This window comes from Gracilinanus agilis, chromosome 3 (genome assembly GCF_016433145.1).
Source record: "Gracilinanus agilis isolate LMUSP501 chromosome 3, AgileGrace, whole genome shotgun sequence".
Classification (NCBI taxonomy): Eukaryota; Metazoa; Chordata; class Mammalia; order Didelphimorphia; family Didelphidae; genus Gracilinanus; species Gracilinanus agilis.
Window position 1 is genome coordinate 558,415,452 of NC_058132.1, and position 27,630 is coordinate 558,443,081.

Genomic DNA, 27,630 nt, shown 5'->3' on the forward strand with positions numbered 1-27,630 from the left:
TTAATCTAAAATATTAATTCTAAGGCAGAAGAGCAATAAGGTCTAGGCAGTACAGTTAAGTAACTTGCCCAGGGTCACACTGCTAGGAAATGTCTACGGCCAGATTTGACAGATCTTGCACTCTATAGAGTGTGCTATCAAGCTGCCTCTCTCAATATCTTGAAAATAAAATTATAGTATCAGATCCCTCACGTTGTCTCAGATTGCTTATGTTTCTGTAGAGTATAAACACATATACACATACACATATGCATGTGTGTGTGTGTGTGTAATGAAATTTAACATTCTATCCTTGGGACAACACTAATATAATCCTTTTTTGTCTTCCTACTTCCAAATCAATCATTCAAATGACTATACATTTTTCTTCCTAACATACCACTTTCAGCAACCACCAGATATTCCATGAATGGATACCACCAACAGGACTCTTTTAAGCAAGCCCATTTTCTTAATATCCCTAACACATACTGTACTGATTGTCTTCTTCATTCCAGTATTACATTTCCCCTACCTGAAATACTTTCTATTCTCTTCCCTGGTACTAGAAAGCCTATATATTTTTCAAAGAATTTCCAGTTCAAATCCTCTCATTTCCATGAAACTCTTCGGAAAATTCAAATTTCTATCAATCTCACTCTTCACTGAATCCCTCTACTTACATGCTGAGCAACATAATCAGCTCACCTCCTAACTTTGGTAAGAGGTCTTTTGCAGTCCTGCCAGCTGTTGGTGGCTTTCTCTCTAAAGTAAGCTCATAGGTACTTTGTCTGAACTGCTTATATTTTATACATGGTTTCCCTCATCAGAATGTAATTTCCTTAAAGGAAGGGCTCATTTCATTTCTCTTTACTGTACTTGTCACAGCACCTGATACATAGTATGAACTTAATAAATGGTTCTTGATCAACTGATAATAGGCTGCTTTGTGTGGTTCTGTTTCATTCCTTGTGTTTATATACCTAATCTTTCCACTTAGACTGACAACTCCTTAAAGGCAATGACCATGTCTCATATATTTCTCACATTTAATTCCGAAGACCACCAAGCACAATGCCAAGCACCTAATATCAAAAAATAGATGATTCCTCATATCTGCAATATTAACACACATATAAATATACAAAAAATAAGCACACAAAATAATTTATAGATACTTCCTTTGGTTCCACTAATGAAAATTATTTTGTTTTGTGGCTATCTATTTCAAGAAACCCTTACTGGATAGTTAAAACTCCTAAAATCTCTAAAATCCAGAATACACTCTCCCCCCACCTATTGTCTTTCCAGCCTTCAAGGTCATCTCATCTGTTGCCATTCTTAAGACAGGTACAACATTCCTATGAAGCAATACTTAAATAACAAATACTGGAAACCAAACAGGTTAGAGATAAGGGCAATCACTAGTGGCCACATAAATCAAAGGTCTTTCACTTTCATTTTTGTGTTTCAACCTCTAACTTGTTTTCCCAAGATTCTGGAATTTTTCTTTCCCACCAGTCAAGAGTTCCATGGCCCTAGTAAAATATTTTCCATTTTTTAAAACAATGTAATAAAATAAACCATGCTTTGTGATTTTAACAATCTGAAGTTTTCAATAGTGGCTTACAAAAAAAAAAGCTAGGATTATTTTATATAGAGATATAAACTACTTAGAATTATTTTAAGTAATCTCCCTCATCAGTGAATTCTAGGCTAGGGTTTAGTGTTTAATGTTCTTTTTCCTATCCTAAATTAAAAAAAAAAAACCAGCACACATGCAAAAAGTCAAATCCAAAGAACTACAAAGTACTGCTTAATGCTAAATGTCAGTGAAGTTATCAAATTACAGCAATGTGATTTTGTTGGTTGCTGATTTTCTTTGTGTGTGAGAAGAGAGAGAAAAAAAGGGAGGAGAAGAGAAAAAGAGAGATAGAGACAAGGGAAAGAAGAAAAATGTAGAGATGGAGAAAGAATAAAAGAGAGGAGAGAGAGAGAGAGAGAGAGAGAGAGAGAGAGAGAGAGAGGGGAAAGGAATAAGGAAGGGAAGGAAAGAGGCACAGAGGAGGAGGGAAAGGTAAAGAGGGAGAAAGAGAGGGGCAGGAGAGGAAGAAGACAAAACAAGAGGAAGAGAGTCAGAGGAAGAGAGAAGAAGGGAAAGATGAAGAGACAGAGAGAGGAAGAAAAGGAAAGGAGAAAGACCGAGTGAGGAAGAGGAAGAGGAAAAAGGCAGAAGTGGAAGGTGACAGAAAGCAGCTAAAAAGGCTTTTTATTCAATATCTATTTATTACTTAATATTGAGAGTTCATTACCTAAAAATCTCACAAATTCTCCAATATGGTACATTGGGAGGGGGGGATTATAAATGCCTATCAGCATAGGTGTTAATTTTGTTTATGATTTATTGGTTATTTGGGAATTAAATTTGTTAATGCAAACAATTCTTATTTTCACAACTTAGTCTAGATTTTCATTCTCATTAAAGAAAGCATTATAAACAGTAGAGCAAAGTTCTGCCAAATAATCCAATTGAGGAGAAATAAACAAAATAGGGGGGGAAAGGCTATTGTGCACCATAAAATGTTTCCCAATATCCCTGAGATCCCTGAACCCATAGCTTTCAAGTTCCCTTCATGAAGAAGAGGTTGCATTAACCCAAATATACTTTAAAGTTGTTGCAAGAAACTCCACTATGATCCACTAACCTACTGATCCAAGTCACCACATTTAGAAAAGGACTAAAAAGCAATTGAAACAAAGAGCAGAGTAAACAATGGAGATAATTAGTCCATGCATCTCTGTGCTTCTAAAGTATGACTAGTATTTTCAAAGGTTACTTCTCTCCAATACTCACTAAAGATCATATATGTCACCATTCTCTGAATGAGCACTACTAATGATCTAACTATGGGGACTTCCAGATTTTCATTACGGAGTTTCCCATACTATCTTAGTATTTCTGAATTGCTAAGGATAATTACAGACTATCCAAACTCACCTTTGTACTTGAAGGTTCCGGTGATGAAGAGGTTCTCCCTTCTAAAGACTCAGAAACTGGCAAAGGGTCTGATATTAAAGATTGTTCTGATTTAGGAAAAGCATCACGTTCTTGGGAAACGGGCAAATACAAGGATGTAGAAGATGACATTGTCTTCTCACTTTCTCTTGCTTCTTCAACATTTTTGAAGGTTGAACTTGAGTAAAGCTGGCTGTCATCTGATTTTGAGAAAGAGCCACTTGAACTTTCTGAAATTCTTTTAGTGATTTCTACATCCCCATTGTACTTCCAAGCATCATCCATCTAAATTGAGAGAATCACACCATTTTGACAGTCATTAGATTTGTTTTTTCCCTCCCATTTCCTTATTATTATATTTTATCTTCTAAAATGTTAAGAAATCTCTAAAATGTTCATCAGCTTAGTTAAAATGATTTTGCACAAAGGTTCCCCCCAATACATTTGTTCCTGTTTACCCTCTCAGAGACAATACATAAGCAAATACATACAAATAACAATGACCTATTTAGTGCTATCTGTCAAAAACATGTGGAAAATTTTAGGAAAAGCATTTTAATCTAATCTTCCAAAACAAGTTCATAGTAATCATTAAGATCTATGCCCCAAAATCCCAGGATATTCATATTCAAAAGTTTTAAAGTTATTTTATTCCTCTTAGGCACTGTTCTGTACAAACCTGCTCAAAAATGCTTCAGTCCGCTTTCAAAGATGCCTAAGTCCAGTAAGTTCTTCATCCTTACCATTTATAGTACATTTCTATTTTAAATACTTAATTTCAGTTAAATCTCAATATAAAACTGTTTTACTTGGTTTGGCTCTTCTATAGAAATCAATTACAGGTAATTTAAAATTTTTGCACAAATACCCTAACATTTTATTATTCAAGAAAGACTAACGAAGAACCCAGAGGATTTTTTACCGTATAGGATCTGGGAAGCGATGAGATCCCTCTTGACTGAGAACCAAAAGGTCTTGGCGTAACCACCGATGTTAACCTAGATGTATCAGTTTTCTGGTAACTTCTGGGGAGAGATGCTGAAACCCGAGCAGGTCCCATTTGTGTACTCAGTGAATGGTTAGAAGACAAAGCTGAGACTGAGCTCTGTTTCTCTGTCAGGCTTTGAGAAGGAACCTGAATTTCAGCTGTTTTATAGTCCTCCATCTTTGCAAGAGTTGAAGAATCTTCTTTATCACTCTCTGTACCATAAGTCACTTCCTTCTCTCTTCTCTCATTCTGGTAACCCTCTCTTGTCAAAGACCCTGCAGGAAATACTTTTTTTTCATTGAATACCTCATTGTTAGATGAATACATGCTCTCAGGATCAACTGTTTTCTGCTGATGACTGTTGGTTTCTTGGTTTCTGGTTTCCCTTAAAGGAGAAGAATACCACTTCACATTTATATCTTGACTTTAGGTTAACAAAAGGCATTTTCCCTCACAACAATTCTGTGAGGGAGGCAGTGCAAGTAGTATCCTCTTATTAAAGATGAAGTACATAAGAGTAAGGGAGGTCAAGAGTCTGGCTCAGGGTCACATGGCTAACAAGTATAGGTGTCAGTACTAAAACCCAACCCTTTTAACCCTTAAGACCCAAGCTCTTTCCAATAACACTATAAAACTGGTGAAAGTACAACAGAGCACTGTCATAAAGAGTAAAGTCACAATTCTTAATCAGATAGCTAACACCTAAAATAGACAGTAAACAAACAATAATTAACAATTAAGAAAAGAAAAGAGATGGAAAAAGAGGGAAAGAGCTTATAATTTTCTTTTCAGGACTCAAGACAAAAGTGACTAATAGCTATGTGTACTTTTAAGCTGCTGGTAAGCCTCCCAATAGCTTCGTTCAATTTTATTTCCTAGAGATCCAACAATTTACCCACCCCATCCATCTAAAAGGAAGGAAACTGTACTAAAGATATTGAGGAATTATGATAAAAGTTCTCTTTTTAAACTATTACATACATATTTGTGTTATATATGTATATATGAGCATATGGGTATATATATGTACTTACAATATAAATAATATAATATATAATTTGATGTTAACACATCAAATTGACTAAAAACATATTAAGCAAAGAAAATGTGGAGTTCTTTTTATAAATTTTTACTCTTTGTGAATGAAAAACACCAAGGAAAGAACTACATGGAGTTTTAAAGAACTTTCTGTTATCCTCAATATCTAATTTCAGGCAACTCTAAAACTACTAAAAATGATTGATTCACATTTGTCTTTTACATTCATAAAGGGGTTAATTGGAATATAAAATGCTGTGTATACAAGGATACAACCTTCATGTGCAGCCTATACCAATGAAAAGAATGAAGCTACGGTTATAGCTGGCTTCCACAGCACAAAGAGAGTGTTGTTGAATTTCACTAGCCTATTTCCTTTTATACTTTATTCTTAAAGCATATTTGCTTTCTCTTTGGCAAGGAAAATCATAGGGTTTCATATAGTGCTTGCTTAGAGGAAAAGTTCACATGTCCTTTTCAATGATCTTTTGCAATACAAAGTCATAGTTCAGTTTATAATGTCTTTTTTTCAGGAAAAAATTTGGCATTATTCAAACTGAAAGGAATATCAAAAGTGCATTTCATCAGATATGCCCATATAAGATATTTTAACAGAATTTGTAAAATTAGTTTACAAAGGAAAAGCACACATATTTCATATTAGCAGTTGTCATCAGCTCATTCTTAATATTAAATGGCAAAAAGAATATATCAATTAAAATTCATACCTATTTTAAACATAAAATGCTCTTATAAGGCCGTACCACTGTTTAGAACATCCTATGCATGCTTCTTGTTTGTTTTTCACTTAGAACAAAATCCTGAATATTTCCACTACATTTCAGGTTTACAAATGATTAACATGCCAGTCAATGGTTCCTAAACAAAAGCTATGTCAAGCTGGGACCAGTTGAGGGGTGCAAAGGTGGGGGAGGACAAAGGAGAGAAAAGAAAAGAAAACATCCATTTCTAACATGACTTCTATGAAATGCAACTACTGAAATGCAGGTTAAGTCTTACCTGCTCAAATTTGGGAGATTTAAAATTTGAAATGCAATCCAGGTTTCTTACCTGTCCTGAAGAATTTCTCTAAACGTTTTTGAGCTCCTCTCAGATCTCTCAAGAGACTGCTTTTCAATTTCTTCCCTCTCTTCCTTTTTCTTTTGCAGATCTGAAGTATAACTTTTTCGACGATTTTTCCATTTTGCTAGGTCCTAACACAAAATCACATTAGCACAAGTATACCTGAGTTTCTATACACTTCTGTCTAGCAGCTAGAGAGTACCAGAGTATCCAATTACACAACTGAAACTATTTACTCAAATTAGATGCTAAGGTGCCCTAATTTTCCTTTATATAGCTAGTGTTTCTATACCGAGGCTTGATCTCGTGCGTCTGTATGTGTGTGTGTGTGTGTGTGTGTGTGTGTGTGTGTGTGTGTCCTCCTTCCTCTGTCCCTCCCAAATTTGACCTAATAACTAGATCCCATTTTTGTTTTCTAGATTACTGATTTATCTTCTGTCCATTTCACAAAGAATACGAAATGCTTATAAATTAGATAATGGGTCAGAAACAACACTGAACTTTTAGACTTCATTTTCATTTAACATTTTAATAACATTTAATCCAGTGAAATGTTTTAATGTTAAACCCAATTAATAGTGTGATTTTAATAATTGAGTGACAATGTATTACTCTTAAGAAGGTAATAATACAGGGGAAAAACAAATAGGGCAGTGTCCTAAAGGGCCTTATGACAGCCTAATATATATAGTCCCCAAGAATGGAGGGCCATTCTAACCTATCAGCCACAAGACATTTTTCCAGTTTGATCCTTAGTGGTCCCAAGAGGCTGGTTTAGCTTTAGAATTGCTCCAGGGAATTCAAATAATCTGAAGAGGATTCAACAAATGATATCTCCTAGAGGTTGCCCATGCTGAATAAGGGCAAAAAACAAGCCTTGGTCAAGTCCCTCATTTCAAACTGAGACACACACCCCATCTCACAATCAACTCAGTCTCCAGTAGAGAAAGGCACTCAACATGAGGTCTATGTATACTCTAAAGCCAAGTAATTATTCCAGTCATTGACCTCAAACTGCCAGTGGCACATCAGAATCAAATATCTCCATTTTTTAAATAAGAAGAAAATGGGATACATCAGTAGCCATTTAGTGAAGTACAGCTGAGTTTTAATTTGGCTCAAAACTTTATAGGTATATTCTGTATCATGCCACTTCTTATCTAGCCTCCATGCTGATAATTGACTATATATTTAGAGAAAGTGAAGCCAAGTCACTGTTTTTTCATTGTGAAACTTTTTGTCCTCAATGAAACAGAGGACTTAAAAGTTATAGAATAGGTAGTGTTTAAAATCAGCACAGAAAATGCAGACACTTCCACAGCTGAAGGATTTATTTTCTATGGCTTTTGACCAGTCTATCCATTCTTTGCAGCCTAATATTGAACTTGAAAGCCCCTAAGTTTTGCTATGTTCAAATATTCCATCTATTGTTACCCATTGGCATTCCTCTAAATCCTTGAGTTCTCAGATATTCTTTTAGGGATCTAAACTGCATCCCCCCAGAATTGAGGCAAAATATTTGTACAACTGCTGACAGCTGGAATTTCTTTGAATTTCAAAACTTTTTAAATTTTTATTTTACTGCTCAGGTCTTTGTCCCTTCTGATTTTGTGAACCCCTCCTCAACATATACACACATAAATACACTCCTAAACTTAAGGAAACTGGAACTCTGAGAATATCATGGAAGAAGAGAAGCATACTCATAATTAATATTGATATATAGAGCCAAAAAAAATCTAACAATCCTGAGAAGTATCAGTAAACCCACCATGAGACAAGATTGTGATGCAAAGAAAGGTTATGATTAGTTGACCACAGATTGATTTTAGAAAAGTGTGTAGGAAAAGAATTTTCAGTGTCATAGAAATGCAAATATCCATAGCATCCCCTTCCCCAACTTTGAGGAATAAGTACTTACATCCTGCCATTGCTGGTCTTGTTCTTGCAGTTGTGATTTTATTTTCTGCATTTCTTCATAGCGCAGTTGGCGCAAGCTATGTACATCCTCTGCTGTGATATCACTCAAGGATTTACTCCTATAACAGAAAGGTCTGGGGTTACTAAAACTTACACACTATGAAATATAAGGTAAAAGAAATCAAGACTGGACATGTACCTGGGGATTCCATCTAAATTTCTATTGTAATACTTTCAGACTTTATAATTTTATGTTATTATTACATGAGGGTTGATGCTGTTTTCCTAAAAACAGGAAACTAAAGCTTAATACTAAATAAAAATATGTTGCAAAAAAGTGCTGAGTTCACACTGAAAATGGTTAAGCCTATAGAGTTCAACATTCAAAATGTCAGTGACCAAATTATTTATGTAACTAGGCTAAAATGTTTTAAGTGGAAGTATTAAATATAGTTACAAGAATATCATAACTACATCTCTTTGATTCCCCTATCCTCAGTTATTTTTTAAGGCTTGGTCTCACATTCTAATCACAGGAATATTTAAAATTATTATCTGATTATTTCCTCAAAATTTACAGGATTCTGGGGGGGAAACATAAGCTATTCTTTATGATCACTCTCAATACTCTCCTGAAAATGATTTGCCCATGGACCTCATTGATATTTTTTAATTCCTTTTTCTTAACCTTTGACCATTCAAAAGTTTTTAACATGATTGACCACCACATGAACTTCGACACACTTGTTTTCTGTAACAACTGAATCTTCTCTGAAACGAGTGATTTTTCTCTAACTCTAAATTCCCATAATACTTTTGTGCTCCCCCTTTGAAATTTATCATACTCTATTTTGTACTTTTGTTTTTGCTCACTTTAGTCAGTTCTGGGGATACTAAAACAAGCAAAACACAGTCCCTAATCACAGAGATTATATATTATAAGCATGGAGAAAATATGCAAACTACACAAAAACAGATCATATATAGGATAAATTGAAAATAATCAATAGAAGGAAAATACTAGAATTAAGGGGCCAGAGAGAAGAATGGTGTCACAAGAGGCTTGTAGGAGGTAGAATTTTAGCTGGTGTTTAAAATAAGCTAAGGAATCCAGAAATGAGGGAGAGATTTCTAGGCATGGGGATCAGCCAGTGAAAATGCCCAGAGCAGGAAGATGGGAAGGTCTTGTTTTAGGAACAAGAAGGAAGTCAGTGACACCTGACTTGACAAAACAGTAAATGCACTGGAACAGGAAAGGAAATCTATGTAATAAAGCTTTAGGCCACAGAAAGAGGCGAATATTAATAAAATGGAACAGATTTTTGAACTTGGGCATCCTAGAAAATCTTAATTTCTTCCTCTCCCATAACATATTTATCTACTTTCTCCTCTTAGATCTCCATTCAAAATAATCCAAATACCAAGTTCTCTAAGGAAATGGATAATGGTGATCTTTTAATTAGCTATAAATGTGTTATTTCTAAATAAAATTCCATATACTTTCACTGTGTTTATTCTCCATTATCTGTTAAGATGCTTATTGTTCAGAAGTCTCGATTTACAGGCTGTCTTACTTTTATTCCTGTAAAAACTCTGATATTGTGTTGCATTGAGGGAATTTTTTGAAAATTACCATCAGTAGTAGAATCTTGAAATGCAAACTATGGAAAACATTAATGTTACTAATTATAGCTACAGTTAAATATACTGAACTGCAGCACTCAAGTTAATTTCTAAATAAAATTTCATGAAATTCATAAATTCAGAACTGTAAGAAGTAAGGAACTTTAAAAAGGAACAAATGAACTAAAATACATTGTCAGAAATTCTCTACATCAGCCCTTTACAACAAACTGAATGAACTTCACACCACCAATTGGGGAATCCACTCCTTTAACCTGAGTCAGCCATGGATGAAATAGGCCACATGTGTGGTTCTGAATTTTAAATAGTACCTCACTTCAGGCCTCTCACTACATTCTTGAGAGCCAACTTTGGGATTCACTTGGACAGATGTCAATAAAGCTTGCCAAATACTGCAGTGGCTCTGTAATTATTATAAAGAGAAATCAGGAAAAGGGATGAAGAATTTTCAATGGTAAGATTTGGATTCCAATCTCTAGAACCACAAGACCAGAAGATGAATCTAAAATTCCTATAAATGGGAAAGCTGCCCATCCATGCTTCAATCGCTCCAGATACAGCTCAGACCTATTTAATTTCTTTTTTTGAGGGGGCCAATGTTGTCTTGTACCTTTGTCTTGTGCTTATTAAGACCAGCAAAATCTTCTAGCTAAAAATACATTAGTGGGATATAAATAAATAAATAAGTGTGTGTGTGTGTGTGTGTGTATGTTGATTATCTTTGATTAAAACTCTACTTTCAACTAGTTTTTGTTCTTTATTGATATTGGCAATAGATTCTATGGTTTCATCATGTGTTATAAAATTGCTATTGTACAACCTTAAACCCTTATATCAAAATTTGATCAAAAGAGACTTCTGCCAACAACCATCAAGTATCAGTTTTTAGATTTCATAAAACCACACCAAAATCCATGCAACATAAAAGCATGCACATATGAAATACCTCCCACACACAACGCATCCTGTTAGACAAGCCAAAAAATTGACAAATGTTAACAGCTCAACAAAAGCAAGCCAGAAATTACAACGCTAAGACTTAAAGAGATATAATACATTTCTTTCCCTTTAACATAGCTCCTGCCAAAAAGACCATATTAATGGCATTTCCATAAGTGGTTACCTTGCCTTGCAGCAAGACAGAATGATGAGCACTACTGGGCTCTGAAGTATTACAAGCTTCATTAAAAACATTATGCACAGAAAAATACACAAGCAACATATACATATATTAAAGCAAGCTCTACATGAAAAGCCAAAACCACATCTAATTTCTATTTATAATCTATAAGTTATAATAGACAAGAGTTCTTAATTATAATAAAACTACCATAAGAACTTATGTGATTCTGTAATCATTTTTTTCTGAAATCTTTTAGACAGACAAATTTTTAATACATGGGTTCTCTACTAAGACATTCATACTTCACTATATTTACTCTCCATTTTCTGCTAAGACATTCATCATTCAGAAGTCTCAATTTACTGGGTGTCTTGCTTTTATTCCAGCAAAAGTTCTGATGTTGTGTTGCACTGAAGGGCATTTTTAAAAATTACTATCAGTGGCAGAATCCTGAACTACAAACTATGGAAACAATTAATACTACTAAGTATAACTACAGATAAATGTAATGAATTGTATGTAGCATTCATATTTCTCAATTTCAGCCTTGGCTCTATTCAGGCACTTGGGCCAAATCTAAAGACTAGCAAGTGTAGCCATTAAAATAACCACAAATATTTATACATTTGTATATCTTAACTGTTGTTCACATTAAAAAATAACTTTGCTAGCATCTGTTGTTCAGTCATTTCGATAGTGTCCAGCTTCCTCCTACAGCTCATTTTACAAATGAGGAAACTGAGGCAAACAAGGTTAAGTGACTTGCCCAGGATCACACAGCTAGTAAGTGTCTGAGGCCAGATTTGAACTCAGAAAGAATGATTTTCCTCACTCCAGACCCAAAACTCTATCCACTTAGATAGAGTGGGCTAGCTATCCCTTACTAGCATATCTGAAATTTATGTTTTTAAGGTTTCTCTTATATTTCAAACAATTTTGAAAGAAAATATTCTAAGTGGGTTAAGCTTCAGGCATTTTCTTGAAAGAAGTTAGATAATGCCTCAGTGAATTGTGAAAATAAGATATTTTATATGAATCATGGAATTTCTTATATTTTCAATGAGGTATAAAAAAGTAATTTCCCAGAAATTTTTTAAAGCTGGTAACTGTTAAGTTCTTGCCTAGCATGGGAATGTCCAAAGTCTCATTTTTACCTTTCATACCCAGGAACTGTATGTTAATTTATGAAACATTAACTTTTTAGTTATTTTCTATAGCTTTCAATTTACCTGAAATAAATAAACTTTCAGAAGATGTAAGATTCCTGAAACCCTAAAAAACTCAGATCATAGCAAAAGAAAAATGTAAAAAATGTAACATTTTTAGAAAATATTTTATATAAAAGACCAAAAATTACTCAAATATTTCTTTGGTTAAGAAGGCATGCCAATGAGATTATTTATATAGTTAAATATAACTATCTGGTATTGTGTGTTTGTGAATTATGTGAATTAGTTTGTTATCAGTAACTCAATTCAGATTTATAGTAATAATGGAAGAAAAAAGTCTAAAGAATATTTTGTTTTTTCAAATCATAGTTTTATTAAATTTATTTTGTTGCTAAATTGCTATTTAATATATCTAATAATTAGTTATTACCTTCATTCTTTCAAAGTTCCAAGCTACAGTAAAGAATGGAGTCTACCCTTAAATTCTATTGAAATTTCCTGTGATTGGCCACAAGGGAGACTGGAACAGTGTAAGTGAATCGATGTCACTAGTAATTACTATCAGAAATTAATGTTTGATCATCATCATTATAAGAAAATGAGCTCCAAGTTCATGTACTACTGACAGAAGTATTACCATCCAAGCTATAGGCCAAAGGAAGTAACCACTTTTTAAATTAATAATAATGCCCTTAAAGGTAATCTAACCTCAAGAAGACTTGAGACAAACTAAGAAATATTGGCATTCCTTGTTCAGGCATAACATTTCTTTTAGAAAAGAAACTATAATTTGGATCTTAATAATATATTTTGCACACACACACACATTGCCTATTCGAAAATACTATTCGACCTGTTTGCATTCTGATTAATTATTTTCTCCTCTTTTATCCATCTCCTTTCTTCAAATAATTTGGGAGAAAAGTCAGGAACTGACTTTTAAATGTCCATTATTCTCTCCATTGTAATGCTTTAGAAACTAGAAAATGACTCAAAACTTAACTCCAGAATTTCCTAAAATTTAAATTTTGCCACATATAACATTTTAAAGCCTCATGCATGGCACACAGCACTCCAGTTTAGTACAGGCCTTAATAAACATGCACCATCAGTTATAAGTAATAGAAAAGGACCGAGGTGGTGGGAAAATTTTCCCGTTTCCCATAAAACTTACCCATTCTCATCAGAAATCTTTTGAAAGAGTCTAAGAAACCAGAAAACCAAAAGTTAAAAGTGGCATTATTTTTTTCTGGTTAAGTTCGTTTTTGCATGTTCAACATTTTATGCACAAATTATTGTAACTAGAGATGGACAAATATTAAAAGATAAGAGAGGTTTATTTGTATATTTACTCATATCATAGTATACTTAGTCAACTTTATTTAAATAACATTCTCAAAACCTGATGAAATTTAGGCAAAATCTTTTAGGTCTTTTGAATTATATCTAAATTAGCAAACATCTCTTTTAGAAACAAATAATAAATAGCTTCTCATATTTAGATCCTTAGAATATTACATACAAATGAGGTACATTCTAATTAACCAACTTAATCCAAATAAATCTGATCTGATTTGTCCAACTCTAATGCATCTAATCAAGTGAACATACACCAAAAATACAAACCACTTAACACATAAATGCAGACTCCACCATTTCAAAAATGACCATAGTTATAATACAAGAACTTCAGATAACACTAAGAATTTCAGTAGCTGAGGACTAATGAAATTCATGCAGTTTCACATTCATCAAAGTTTGCATTTAACCTTGTTAAGCTTCAAATCAAAAGCAAAAATTTTTCAAATAACAAAAATTCAAGAAAATCTGAGACAAAATTAAAAGCATGAGAAACAAAATTTGCAATACCATATTCTAGGGAAAAGATTTTAAATAAAAATCATATATACCCTCATGTTTTCTAACATATAATTTCAAACAAATATATCCAGAATGTTTACCAAATGCCTCAACATCAATAATTAATAAGCACTTATAAAAATAGCTGTTATTTCCAATGGAATCTCAGGTTATAATGTAGAATTGTGTTTTTTCTTAAGGTAATGAGCAACTTTCACAATTTTTGGAGTTTAGAATATAGGACCTGAATAGAATATAGTTTAACAGGACCTGAGCAAATGAATTTAAGGAATGAAATTATATTATAATTTTAAAGGGGGAGAAAGGTGTAAATATGGTATTGCACTTTTTTTCTCCCAGACAAGAATAATTTTATCAAAACAAAATGAAACTAAATGTCTCAAATTTGCACATGGCATGCATGGTTTAGCAACACATAATGTTGCCCTCTTTCACAAGAATTAGACAGGACAATCAGCTAAATGAACAATTCTTGCAGAAACACACTCTGACCTCTCAACCATCTGTCGTTTCTTGTGCCTAACTTTGCTGGCTGCTCGAATAGCCTCCCATTTTTTTAAGTCCTCTTCACTGCATGGACCAGGAGTAAAACTGATGGGTGGTATCGTTGTCCCTAGTTTCCAGGACTCAATCTTACGAGTCAACATATCATCCTTCTTTTGACAAGAAGATGGAACTAAGACTCTACAGCTATTAATTTTTTCTTTTGATGAGGATGTCCTTTCAAGTACACAGAGAAATCTGGCTTGGATTTCTGGTGGGAGAGTCCAAGGTTCTGGAAAGGGGACTGGATGGTATTTATCTGGGGCTCCTGATAAAGGCACATCTTTCTTCTGTGTTGGAATTCTGCGAACAATCATGTCATCTTTTTCTAGATCCGGAAGCACAGGTTCACCTTCTCTTTGTTGCAGGATTATATCTCGCTCTATGAAATCATCTGGGACAGAGAATCTTCTAAAATCTTCAAAAGCCTGGAGAACAGCAGGATTCGCATGGAAAGCCCCAGTCTTTCTAACAAAGTAATCATCATTTTCTAAGTCAGGATCTAATACGACATTTTCAGCATCATCTCTTCTGTAGCCTGGGGCATAAAAGACATTCCTTCGGCATGTTATGATCCTTGGGCCAGATGTGGGATCAATTTTGGTCTTTGTTTCAGAAGACAAGATGTCATCAGAATATGTTTGTAAGGCCTGAAGTAATAAAAACTGACTGAAGCATATAAAAGAAAAGGAAGGTAGAATCTTAGAAGCTATTTTAAAAGGCAACTAAATTAGAGACAAACTAAACAGTACTTCTATATAAATGTTTTTTATGTGCTTAGGCAGAGATTACTACATCTGGGGGCTGGGGAACCTACCATATCATGCCTTTGCTTTTGCACAATACTATGTAAAAAATACGGAAAACCAATTCAACTAACTAAAAAGAGCCCAATGAAGGAAATCAGAAGTGTCAAAGGAAGAGACTAAGATGATTTCTCTGTAGAGAAGCAAGGCTTATACATGGTTTAGTTTATCAAATATTGTCTTCATACCCAATGACTACACCAACCAAAGAAAATCCTAAATCTACAGCTGGAAGAGATCTCAGAGGGTCTGCTCCAATGTCCTACTTTCTAGACAAGGTATCTAGGGCATAGCAACTTGCCAAAAGTCACATAAGGTAGCAAGGTGCAGGGTCATGAACCTAAGCTCCTATATGATTTGTTTTAACTGTGCCACTTTCCTAAATTAATGTAATATGAGAGAAGAATGACAGTGAGGAACTAGTATATTTAGGAAATATATATTTAATCTAAAAGGCATATTATAGCCTGCGAACATTTTTTAAAAATACAGTGGCAGAAACAATGAACTGTTATTTCTCTTCCTTCTTTTTTCTCCCATCAAGCCCATACTCTTTTTCTGCCAATACTCTTTTTTTTAAACCCTTACCTTCTGTCTTGGAGTCAATACTGTGTATTGGCTCCTGGGCAGAATAGTGGTAAGGGTAGGCAATGGGGGTCAAGTGACTTGCCCAGGGTCACACAGCTGGGAAGTGTCTGAGGCCAGATTTAATACTCTTTTTATTTATAAATCCTTTTATTTCCTCTCTAAGTATAAAATAATAATGATGATATATCTTCTAAGGCCGTATTTTAGGGGAAAGATTTTAAATCAAAAGTATATGTACTGGGGTATCTAGGTAGCATAATGGATAAATTACCAGGACTGGAGTCAAGGAGGACTTGAGTTAAATCTGACCTGAAAGACTTCTCAGCTGTGTGACCCTGGGCAAGTCAAAAAATCCTCGGTTGCCTAGCTCTTGCCCTTCCCTTATAGTTGTTACTAAGACAGAAAGTAAGGGGTTTTTTAGACTATATTTGCTCCCATATTACCTAATACATAATTATAAGAAAAACACAGAATTAAAAACTTCCGGTCATAAGAATAGAAAAGAGATTATAAAATTAACCATTGATAATTTCTACAGATTTTCAGATTATAATAGAAATATTGTCTAACATAGTAGATAAAAGGCTTGTCTTAGAAACATGAAGACCCAGATTCAATTTCTGCCTCTGACATATACTGGGTTTGTGCCACTGGCAAATATTTTAATCTCTCAGTGCTTTAAGAATTTATGAGTTAAAAATAAATTCCTGATCTGTGTTGGTGGAAGAAATTCGCGCACAGGGTTTTCCTTATAGTCATAAAATTCCAGATATGGATCAGAGAAGAAGGTTTCTCAATTTAAAAAAAAAAAAAAGAGGAAATACTTGGACCTGATTTTTTTAATGACTTGAAAAGCTTAGCAGAATACTTTGTCTCCAATGTATATGCATGCAACTATAAAACTATACAAGTTTCTAAATATTTGTATTTTAAAATGCAAATAAAATTGCTATGTCATAGGTATTTTGCTCTCTATTTTTAAAAGAGTTTAAACTGAAGTTTCAGGTTGTTTTTTTAATATATAAAAATATCAAGAGAACAAGTTTGCCAAAAGCCATATTTTACTATATTTTATATATTGAGTGCATTCAAGAAATGGCGGCTCATGCTTCAGTACAGTAAAAACAAGAATGTCATATTTTGTTAGTACAGCTGCAGAAGCAAGTAGATATATGATCTAAGTTCACTCTTCAGATGAGTCAGGCTCATGCAATCATATCAACCTTGGTCTATCAGAAGCACCACTGAATCTCCTTTCCATATTTTTGTTCCATGAATGTGGGGCTTGTTTGGTAGCAAGGTCCATTAAGATTGAACGTCTCTGGCAATTGCCATCTGAACCTCGCCCTGTTCTCCATGCCAGACTAGAAATGGCAGGGTTTTGTTCACACACTGAATTTTCATCTTCTGAGTCTGAATTCTTTCTATTGTTCAATGATATAGGAAAGGGGAGGGAAAAGAAAAATAAGAAGGAAGAGACAGAAAAAATAGGACTACTGAAAATAGCCATAATGGTTTATAAAAGAGAATTTTTTTTTCAGGATCCAGGCATCTCTTAAATTTGTTGAATATATACTTCTTTTCGCACCTCTATCTCCCAAAACAACCTCAAAGGATTAAACTGTTGACTTAACCTGGCAAGAAAGTGTATGAAGCAACTTGTCTCCCACCCCATATCTTTGTTGAGTACAGAGAAGTACATAAAAGTAAATTAACCAAGTTTAAGTATATAAGCTCCACAGAGACATGCATGAAGACAAACCTGAATCCCTGAAACTCCTTATACCATGGCTTGTAAGATGTCTTTTTAATTCTTTTCCAATTCAGATCTTCTGGAGTCCAACATTTGGGGAGAAACTTATCAAAGTCACTCCCTGCAGTGGGCACTATGGGGCTTAGCTTGCGCACATAAAGATCATCTTTTACAATGTTTGGCATTCCCATTGTTTTTTCATCTTCTTCCTCTTCTTCCTCCTCCTCCTCCAAATAGCTAGAGGAGTTTGAAGTTTCTTTTATTGTTAGCCTGTTTTCCATTTTAGAGTCCCAGTTCCTCCTCTGTTTACTGTTCAAAACATCCAACCAGTTAAGATACTTTATAAGCAATTTGACAACAAGTACACAAAAGGCATGCTTTTTGGCTCAAAGTTCACACCACTGTGAATGAAGCAAATTAGTTCTCACTTTCATCACTGCAGTCCCTAAAACAAAGTTAAGGCATTATAGATGCATTTTATCACTATCACTGAATAATTAAACGAACCATTGAGGCCACTGAGAACAATTATTTAGTGACAATGAGAAAGACAGAAGGGAAAGGAGGGGAATCCGGAAAGGGGGAAGGAGGGTAGGGAGGAAGGAATGAAGGAAGGAAGGAAGGAAGGAAGGAAGGAAGGAAGGAAGGAAGGAAGAGAGGGAGGGAGGAGAGAACAAGAAGGGAGTAAGGGAAGAGGAGGGGAAAGAAGGGAAGAGAAACAAATGACAACAATTTGGGGAGGGGTGTTACTCTCTGGACTAAAAAGAATTCATAGCACAGTAGATATTCAGATCCAATACAAATCTCTCTGACCTCATCGGTTCCTTGAATCCAGTAGCTAAAGGATCAGTTGTAGAAAGCTTTTGTGAACAAGACTTAGGCAGGCTGGTTTCCAAGATGGAAAGCTGTCTAGGTGCCGAGGAGTGCTCATGTCTCTTTTTTACTCGGAATCTACGGTTGGCTAAGTCATCCAAAATTATGTCAGGCAACCTTCGTTCGTTCTCTGAATCTGAACCACTGTCATAGTCACATACCACCATCAGATTTGAAGCTTGTTTTGAAAAAACCACATCCTGCTTTGCTAATTTTATGGGAAGTTAAAAATTATTCTTTTCATCTCCACTGAAGTCAATCAAAATAGAAAATAAATTGAAGAAAACAACAAAGCTAAACATGAATACCCTTAAGAACTGGCTGGTAAAGTGAGAGGCATGCCAGTGAACTCAAGAACACACTTTCAAAATAGGAATTTGCAATCACATGCTGATATTCTAAGTTGGAAAAAAGAAATCTCTTACAGATATAAAAGAATAAAAGAAGACAAACTGGAGGGGGAAGGGGACTGCTAACACACACATTAACAAAGAATGTTGAAAATTATTTTCTCTGCCATATTCATGTATTGTACCAAAATATATCACAAAATATACCAAATTTGAAAATATTTAGAGTCCACACCAGTACCTTGAGAAGGTTCCATCAGCTTCAGTGTATACAGGACTTGCCCAACTTCTTCGATTATCCTCATTCTTGTCCGGCCTTTTTTTCCTCAGTGGTGCAGGCACATAGGTTGGCTGTCTACTTTTGTTAGGTAAAAAGCGATTGAATGGTAGAGCAGATTTGGGCTCAACAACTGATATCCTTCGATAGGACATGTCATCCTTGTTATAATCCTGCATTTTGAATGTGAGTTCGGAATCTGTGTCACTCTCACAACCTAAAAAGAAGCACATAGACAATTTTTTTTTTGCTTTACACTCCAGATTTTGCATCTAACTGAAACCCACACAGCTTGCTCATTCTCTCTTTCCCTTGGAAACTCAGTGCTGCTGATGCTAACTGCTCGAATTATTTTTAGAAATTTGTCATGAAGTTGTGATAAGAGCCATTAGGTGGAACTTGCTTTGCATACTGGAGCTACATGCATTACATTCTTTCACTGTACCACATTCTATGCAGAAAAAAAAAATCGCTAATCTCTTGCCAAACTATCTTTATTTCTAATCTCCTCCCACACACACCCCTAACCCCAAGTAGTTTTCCAGAAACCTACTTTGCATAGCAAATTTTATAAAATTCTTAAGTTATATCTATTTAAAATAAGGTGCTAAAATAGTTCCAAGTAATTTAGTAATTTTAACTAAGGCAATGCAAATATATTAAATGTATGCATGTATGTCTACATTGGAGAGACACAAAGACAAATCCCCAAAATTCCTTGATCAGTGATTAAATGGAAGCAGTGGGCCAAGTTTAAGTTATTCGCCCCTAGTAACAATGGAAATTGCTATGGGAACTTTGTATTATGATGCTAAATCATTTGCACAATTTTAAGTGCATCCATTTATACTTTCCCTATTCAAACACAAAAAGTGTTTTCTATCTTTAGGAGACAAAAGGAGATAAGAATAAAAAGAAAGGAGGTTTGAGCAAAACAAAAAGGGAAAGGGTTTGATTTTCCAATCAGAATATACTTGCCCCAACTAACTACTGCTACTGATATAATCTCTCTCCCTTCTTTCCTACCACTTTCAGTCACTTCACTTTTCTTCCTTTGTCATGCTCACCACAAAGACAACACTGTTTGGTGCACTCTCAGCTACATGTGTTAACAGCAGTTGAAGGACCCAGCAGGAAAGAAAGATGGTAATGTGAAGGACAACAAGGCTAGTCTAAGCTAATGATGTTTTTTCTCACCTGCAATAGGGCATCTACAGAAGCTAACCGAGAAAGAGCAGAGACCTACTAGCCCAATGCCATAGTGATAGGAAGAAGAGGATACACCAAGTTGCTTGGGATAGAAAAAAAGAGATAAAAGTTCTTACATCAGTGGTTCTTAACCTGGGAACCATTACCTGGTTGAGATTTTAAAGATATTTTGATAAATCCATCATAACCTGAAATCTTAGTATCTTACATAATACATTTAAACTATTATTTGGAGAAGAAAATCATGGACTTCACCAGATTGCCAAAGAGTTCCATGGCACCAAAAAGATTTAGAATACCTTTCTTAGAGCTTATGACTGAACTGGACAAGGAGCTAATGCTACAAGAGATTTAATTTGTCTATCGGTATTTTTTCCAACAATAACACAGTCAAAATTTTAGTGAAGTATATAGTTTGATGAAAATTTACAACTAAAACTTAGATCACTCTGAGACAGGGGTTGGCAACGTATGGCTCTTTCTGCAGGAGCCATAAAGTCCATTTTTTTTCAAGCGCTGTTACACGAGCGAGCACTGTGAGCACTGTACAGCTCTCACGAAATTACATTTTTAAAAATGTGGCATTTATGGCTCTCACAGCCAAAAAGGTTGCCAACCCCTGCTCTGAGAGATGGACTTGTAAGTTATTTTGTATCTTGTATTTTTACTGTAATTACACGTAGTAAATGCAATCTTCCATTTACAAAATTCCCTCACAATTCTTCTAGGTGGGTAGTAAATATAATATTTACATTTTACCAGTAAGAAAAGAAAAGCACAGAAGGCTATTCCTTATTCTTCACATGGTTGGAGGTATCTGGGACAAAGACTACTGAAAGTAGAGAGAATATAATAAAGACATAAAGATAAGACTGGAGTAGAGAGCCCCAAACCAGCTTAATCTTTACACCATTCTGCTGACCTTTTAAAAAATACTTTTCAGTAATGAAATTGCCACCAAAAACAAAAACCTATAAGGGAAAAAATAATTAAGTAATTTAAATCTATAAACTGCCTTATTTTTTTTAAACCCTTGTACTTTGGTGTATTGTCTCATAGGTGGAAGATTGGAAAGGGTGGGCAATGGGGGTCAAGTGACTTGCCCAGGGTCACACAGCTGGGAAGTGGCTGAGGCCGGGTTTGAACCTAGGACCTCCTGTCTCTAGGCCTGACTCTCACTCCACTGAGCTACCCAGCTGCCCCCTAAACTGCCTTATTTTGAAGTCTATCAAGGAACTCCTTAATGGTGGCCGATTTACGATACTAATCAATAAATATTAGGGTTTTTGTAAAAATTCACAGAATCCCCTAAAGAGGAAACTCATTTTATTTTAATGGATATACACTCAAACCTTAACCACCAGCATTCCATGAACATTGCTCATATTTCCATTTCTCAAATTTTCAGACAAAAACAAATCTACAATTCCAATTCAATTCAAAACCATCCACCAGGAAAAAATAAAAAAGAAATTAAGAGCCTTGTATGTCATTGACACTATGTTAAGAAGTAGGGATAAAAATATGAAAATAAACAATTATAACCTCAAGCTTACAATTTTAGAAAGAGAGATGAAGACAAAGTGATAAATGCAAAGGAAAAATCCATATAGTTTATGAAAACCTTCAAGTAGAAATTATCAGGGAAAAGAGAAGTGAGATTTTATAAGGAAGTAGTTGTTACATTGAGCCTGAATTGAAGGGTTTTTTCAATAAGTGGGGATGCAGAGGAGTGGGTTCCAGATATAAGGGACAAAATGAACAAAAGTATAAAAAAGGAGAACAGAGAACAAAAAGAGGAACAGTTTGTTGGACAATTTAGCTGGAAATACAGCATACATAAAAAGGTATGTTTGAAATGAAGCTGGAGATACAACTTCCTTGGTAATAGATTTTAGATTATTTTGTATGCCAAGATAAGAATTTTAGGCAATTCAGTGGGCAATAGGAAGTCATTAAAGATTGTTGAGCAAAAGAATTGTGTTATTAGCCTTAATGGGGACATGAATTCCCAAGCAGGTATGTGGATTCAAGTACTATTCAACAACTACTTTTGAACATTCCGATGTTTTTGTTTTCTTACATATTTCTCTTTCATTTTCTCATTAATTATTTTATCTACCTTTTTGTTCCTTGAATATATACATACATACATATTTTATATCGGTATAATAAAGAAATATATATGATACATATATAATATGTAACTTGTTTCAAGTTCTTTGGACAGTTCCATAATAAAGTGAGCTAAGAACTCCAATCACTATTTTTCTATTAATGGTTTAGTTACTCAGGTGGAACTGTGTATTAAAATTACATAAATAAAAAGAATAATAAAGGGACTTCTAAAAATACGTTATCCACATACCTTGAGAATAAATTAACTGAAACTGACAACAGAAATATTTATGAAAAATAAATCACGAATCTACTTTAAAAGGGACTATAGGGAGCAGCTGGGTAGCTCAGTGGAGCGAGAGTCGGGCCTGGAGACAGGAGGTCCTAGGTTCAAACCCGGCCTCAGCCACTTCCCAGCTGTGTGACCCTGGGCAAGTCACTTGACCCCCATTGCCCACCCTTACCAATCTTCCACCTATGAGACAATACACCGAAAGTACAAGGGTTAAAAAAAAAAAAGATTTAAAAAAAATAAAAGGGACTATAGTTGATAGTTTGGTGGCTTTTTAAAACAAAGGTAATAGTTGGTAAATGGGAGTTCATTTTGAAAAACTCAAGAATATCAAAGTTTTATGTAGATTTGAATTAAGCAAATGGATAAACAACCTACTGACATAGTCTGACTCATTATTCCAATTTTGTAGCTGTTTCCTGTTGAAGAGGGTGGAAGCAAAGGAATTTTCCAGGAAGGAATATTCCTTGCCTGAAATTACTGTCAGGAACATCCAGAGATTTAAAGTCAGAAATACTTGACATGACTTGGTACCAGAGAAGAGATAAAGAATGCAACTTTGTCATTTATTTAAATGTATTAGGGTCTATAAACATAAAATATTGTATATAGAAGGTGTCAAACTATCATTGGTCTTCCTTAAATTTTTTTTCCTTTTTTTTGTATCTTTTTTTACAAAGAAGCTTCTCTGGATATGGGATGGGGAGAGTACTTTCAGAAATGAATATGATGTAAAACCAAGACATTAATACTGATTTTTCAAAAGAGGGTTAAAATTCCACTGCAGTAGTAGGGATAAAGTAATTGTCTTAGGGGATCTTAAACTGGCCTCCATCTCCTATGCTACCAACCTTTTTAAAAATTCCAGATACAAATATTTGATAAGAAAAAGATAAAATAATAGTAAAGGAATAAAATATCAACATTGCTACATGATTATTTGACTGCTTTGTGGCCCTAAATTTTTCTACCTTTATTTGCCCCAAAACACATCTCCTGCCATATCCTGTAACACAAACTCTTCCATCCAAGGAAAACACATTAGTTGGATAATTTTAAACAAAAAAAAATTAAGTTACCTTCACTGCCCCCTTTCAGAGTTAAATCTGATGAACAGCTCGTGAATGACCTAGACCCAAAAGAATCCAAGCTATCAAAGGAATCGTCTCTTTTGTGGTAGGCTGAAGGACTAAGAAATTCTCCACGTTCAGTATACCAAATATCTCCGTAGCCACTGTCTCTGCCACTCCTCTTCAGACTGCTGGAGTCTTCAAGTGCCTAAGGAATTTTATTTTTAAATTAACAAAGGGTTAGTTTAACCTCCTAGGAATTTAATCAGCCATTTCTAATAATTTTTGTTTGCATACTTCACTCAAAAGGCACTGTGGTCAATAGGAATAGAAACGTTTTCTCTATTGGGTCCAAGACATGTAAGTCAAAGAACGAATTAGTGTCAAATCCAGATTCTAGGTGGCATTTACATGGTCCTTGTCTCTCTAGTAACAATGTTTAAAAATTAAAAAAAATGGGGAAGGAATTTTAAGAGCTAAAAAAGTATTACCAAAACAAAAGGCAGGTATGGTCTTACTACTAGAGTCAAAGGACTTTGGTTAAAATCCCAACACTATTATTATCTGCCTCTATTACCTTGAATAAGTCATTTAATTTCTCTGGACTTAAGTTTCTTTACCAATAAGATGAAGGATTCCCTCCCCCAAAAGGCACATAATATCATAAACTTAAGACAGGACCTTAAAGACCTTCGAATCTGAACCCCTTACTTTACAGATAAGGAAACTAAGATACAGAGTAGATTAGGTAATTTACCCAACCTAGGGCCAAAGAGTTTATGAATTTATAAAGCCAGATTTTAATCCAGGAGGCTATTCTATATGATCTCTAAGGTCTCTCCTATCTCTAATCCTTCTGAAATAAAATTAAACTATGAAATGTCCCAAACTATTTTTAATTATCTACAATTAACATTAAGTAGTAATAACAATGACAACAGGTTTATGTAGTTCTTCAGAGTTTACAAATTGAAAAAGGAAAAACTATTTTTAAAAATAATATGCTATAAACATATACTTGCAAATACTAATCTATAACAATGTCTGACATTATTATCTGACTTCAAGGAAAGAATATTACTGCTTGATATAATACAATAATAATTTATATTGGTATGAATAACTGAGTCACAGAATCATGGAACTTTAGAAACGAGGCAGGGGTATCTTATAAGGGGCAGATAGATTGCATAGTGGATAAAGCTTCAGTCCTAAAGTCAGGAGGACATGGGTTCAAATATGACTTCAGACACTGTGTAACCCTGGACAAGTCACTTAACCCCAATTGCCTAGCCCTTACAGCTGTTCTGCCTTGGAATCAATAATTAGTATCAATTCTAGTGCAGAAAGTAAGAGTTAAAAAAAAAGAGAGAGAGAACAATCTAGTCCAACTCCTCCATTTTACAGATGAAAAAACTGAGGGCTAGAGAAGTGAAGTGACTTGAACCAATATATTAGTGGTATGGAATTCTAATTACCATTTATGATGGCTGATCAAAGTGTTATTGTATTGACATTCATTTAAATGCAAAGTTAACAGAATATAAAGACTATATCACATATCATAGCACATAGTGGGCATTTATTATGAGAGATTATATTATACTAAAAATATTAAGTTCTTTACCTTAGTCAAAGCTTGTCCTAAAAGGTTTTCAAATGCTTTCAGATTAAGATAAGGACCGTTATAATAAGGGTCACTCTGTGCTTTCCTGCCCAGCCAATATAAGGTAATCAAAACCTAAATGGGAAGAGAATCTCACAAGTTAAAATTATTAGTCAAGCACTTAACTCATTTCCAACCCACAAAACTTTTTACAAATATCTAAATCATAATTTCAGACTCCTTTAAGGCTTAAAAGAAAACAGAACATTTTTTAATCTAGAAAAAAGAAATTAAAAGGTACTAGAGTTTTCTGCTACTCAATCACCTTAACAACTTTTATCTTAAGTTGTGAAGATGCCCATAATCTCAAAGATGCTCATAATTGTACTAGCTTTTTGGGGGGTGGGAAAGGGCAGTGTTCCATGGAAAAGGAAGATGGGGAGATGAGTTCTTACTGAATAAATACACAAGAATGAAACATAAAATTTTGGCAAAGTAGCATTTAAACAGATGAGTAAAAACACTTCAATAAGTAACCTATTTAGGGTTTTAAATTTTTATTAAAATGTTTATTCTAGGTAAAATATTTCCAGATATTCCTTCCCTTTTTGTTAATCTTATCAAGAGAAATAGAATTATGTAGTTTTACAATGTATAATTAATTACATATAAATTAGCATGAGTCCTACCACTAAATTGATTCAGAGAAAAAAATGAGTTTGTCAATTTCTTTTAATAATACTAAAATAATGCTATAATAAAATCTATTTTATACAACAAATTTTAAAATTTCATAGAACCAGGTTTTCAGATAGTTTTCACATTATACATCTACACATATACATGCAAACATTTGCCTAAAAAAAATTTGAACTGTCATGAATCATACTAATGCCACCACTATCCTCTTTCTATTATAGCCCAGTTTCCCTCCTCATCTAAGAAGACATAGGAAGAACAAGTAATGTCTAGAGCCAGTATACTTGGGATTTCACAAATGGATAATTTCTAACCAAAAAAAAAAAAAAAAAAAAAAAGAGGATCAAAGGATCCATGGAATAGAGACAGAACTTCTTAGGTATTTGGGGGGAACATAAAAGATGACATAATTTAGGTGAAGGTAGAAAGGTAAACATATCTTACATTTTTCACTCTTCTATCAGTCTCTTCTTGCCTGCAAAGAAAGAAAATAATTCTGTAATGTATGAAATTTAAAAAGATAAAATTATCCAATTAAAAACATTTATTTATTCCTTTAAAAATCCAAAATTACCTTTAATTTTAAAACCTGCAGAAGGCTCAGAATGAAGATCCTCCATTAAAAGTAAAAATAAAATCATTCCCCACTCACATTTGCCATAAAACAATGATGAAGGTGAACCACTTTCTCTAAAATAAATAACCAACTTTCTTCCAAGATTAATAAGAATTTTCTTTTCCTATTCATGTCATTCAATATTTTCTAAACAGAGACGTTAAAGCCCTTGTTTTGTCCCACATCATCTCTGCCATGTCACTCCAAAGTAAATACTAGCAAGTTTCTAGACATAAGTTTCCTTTGTTATTTTTAAAACAAAAAACTCAAAAGTAGTTTGAGTCCAAGTAGTTTTCATCTGGACCTAGAGATTTGCGTGCATTCTTGTTTGTTTGTTTAGGTGCCAAAAGAAAACAGGATAAAAATAAAGATGTGATGATAATGATGATGGTGATTTTCACCTATATAGCATTTTAAAGTTTGCAATATACTTAAAGAGAATCTCAAATGAGCTTCACAAATAGACTTAAGAGGTAGTACTACAAAGTACAGTGGGTACCAAAGGTTTTAGTGCAATTTTGAGTTTAAGGCTTATTAAGGGCTAAAACTTCACTAAGACTTTTGGAATACTCCCTATATTATTATTATTATTATTATTATTATTATTATTATTATTATTATTCCTATTTTACATATGAGAAAATTCTAGTGTCACACAATCAGGGTATTGGAAGTATCCTAGAAAGGTTTTAAACAAGTGCAGCATTTTATCATCTACATTAACAATAGAGTTAGGAAATGGGCTTACTTGGACAGTCTGTCTGTCACTAAAGATTGATTAAGTTCTTACTATGCTTCGAGTATCTTGCTAAGTGCTGGGAGTACAAATAAGAAAAATAAGAAGAAAGTTCCTGCCCTCAGGGATCATGTAATCTAATGGGAGAAGAGAATACAAAAAGAGGGGATGAAGGGTAGAGGAGGGTACCCAGCACATAGGTATGTTGACCTCTAGTCCAGAGTGCAGACCTTATGGGAAATGAAGAGTTGGT

General features: G+C 34.2%; 1 protein-coding gene across 1 annotated transcript in view; it reads right to left on the bottom strand.

Moving 5' to 3' along the window:
* The window catches only part of LMO7 (LIM domain 7), a 67,041-nt gene extending 43,262 nt beyond the window's left edge, over window positions 1-23,779 (bottom strand). The window contains exons 1-10 of the mRNA XM_044670586.1: window positions 23,730-23,779; window positions 18,996-19,248; window positions 17,541-17,840; window positions 17,002-17,202; window positions 14,334-15,053; window positions 13,135-13,164; window positions 8,026-8,143; window positions 6,093-6,235; window positions 3,918-4,368; window positions 2,978-3,280 (exon numbers count right to left, since the gene is read on the bottom strand). Coding sequence (XP_044526521.1) covers window positions 2,978-3,280; window positions 3,918-4,368; window positions 6,093-6,235; window positions 8,026-8,143; window positions 13,135-13,164; window positions 14,334-15,053; window positions 17,002-17,202; window positions 17,541-17,840; window positions 18,996-19,210 — 2,481 coding nt within the window. The 5' untranslated portion in view covers window positions 19,211-19,248; window positions 23,730-23,779. The remainder of the gene's footprint in view (window positions 1-2,977; window positions 3,281-3,917; window positions 4,369-6,092; window positions 6,236-8,025; window positions 8,144-13,134; window positions 13,165-14,333; window positions 15,054-17,001; window positions 17,203-17,540; window positions 17,841-18,995; window positions 19,249-23,729) is intronic.
* Window positions 23,780-27,630: the final 3,851 nt, after the last annotated feature.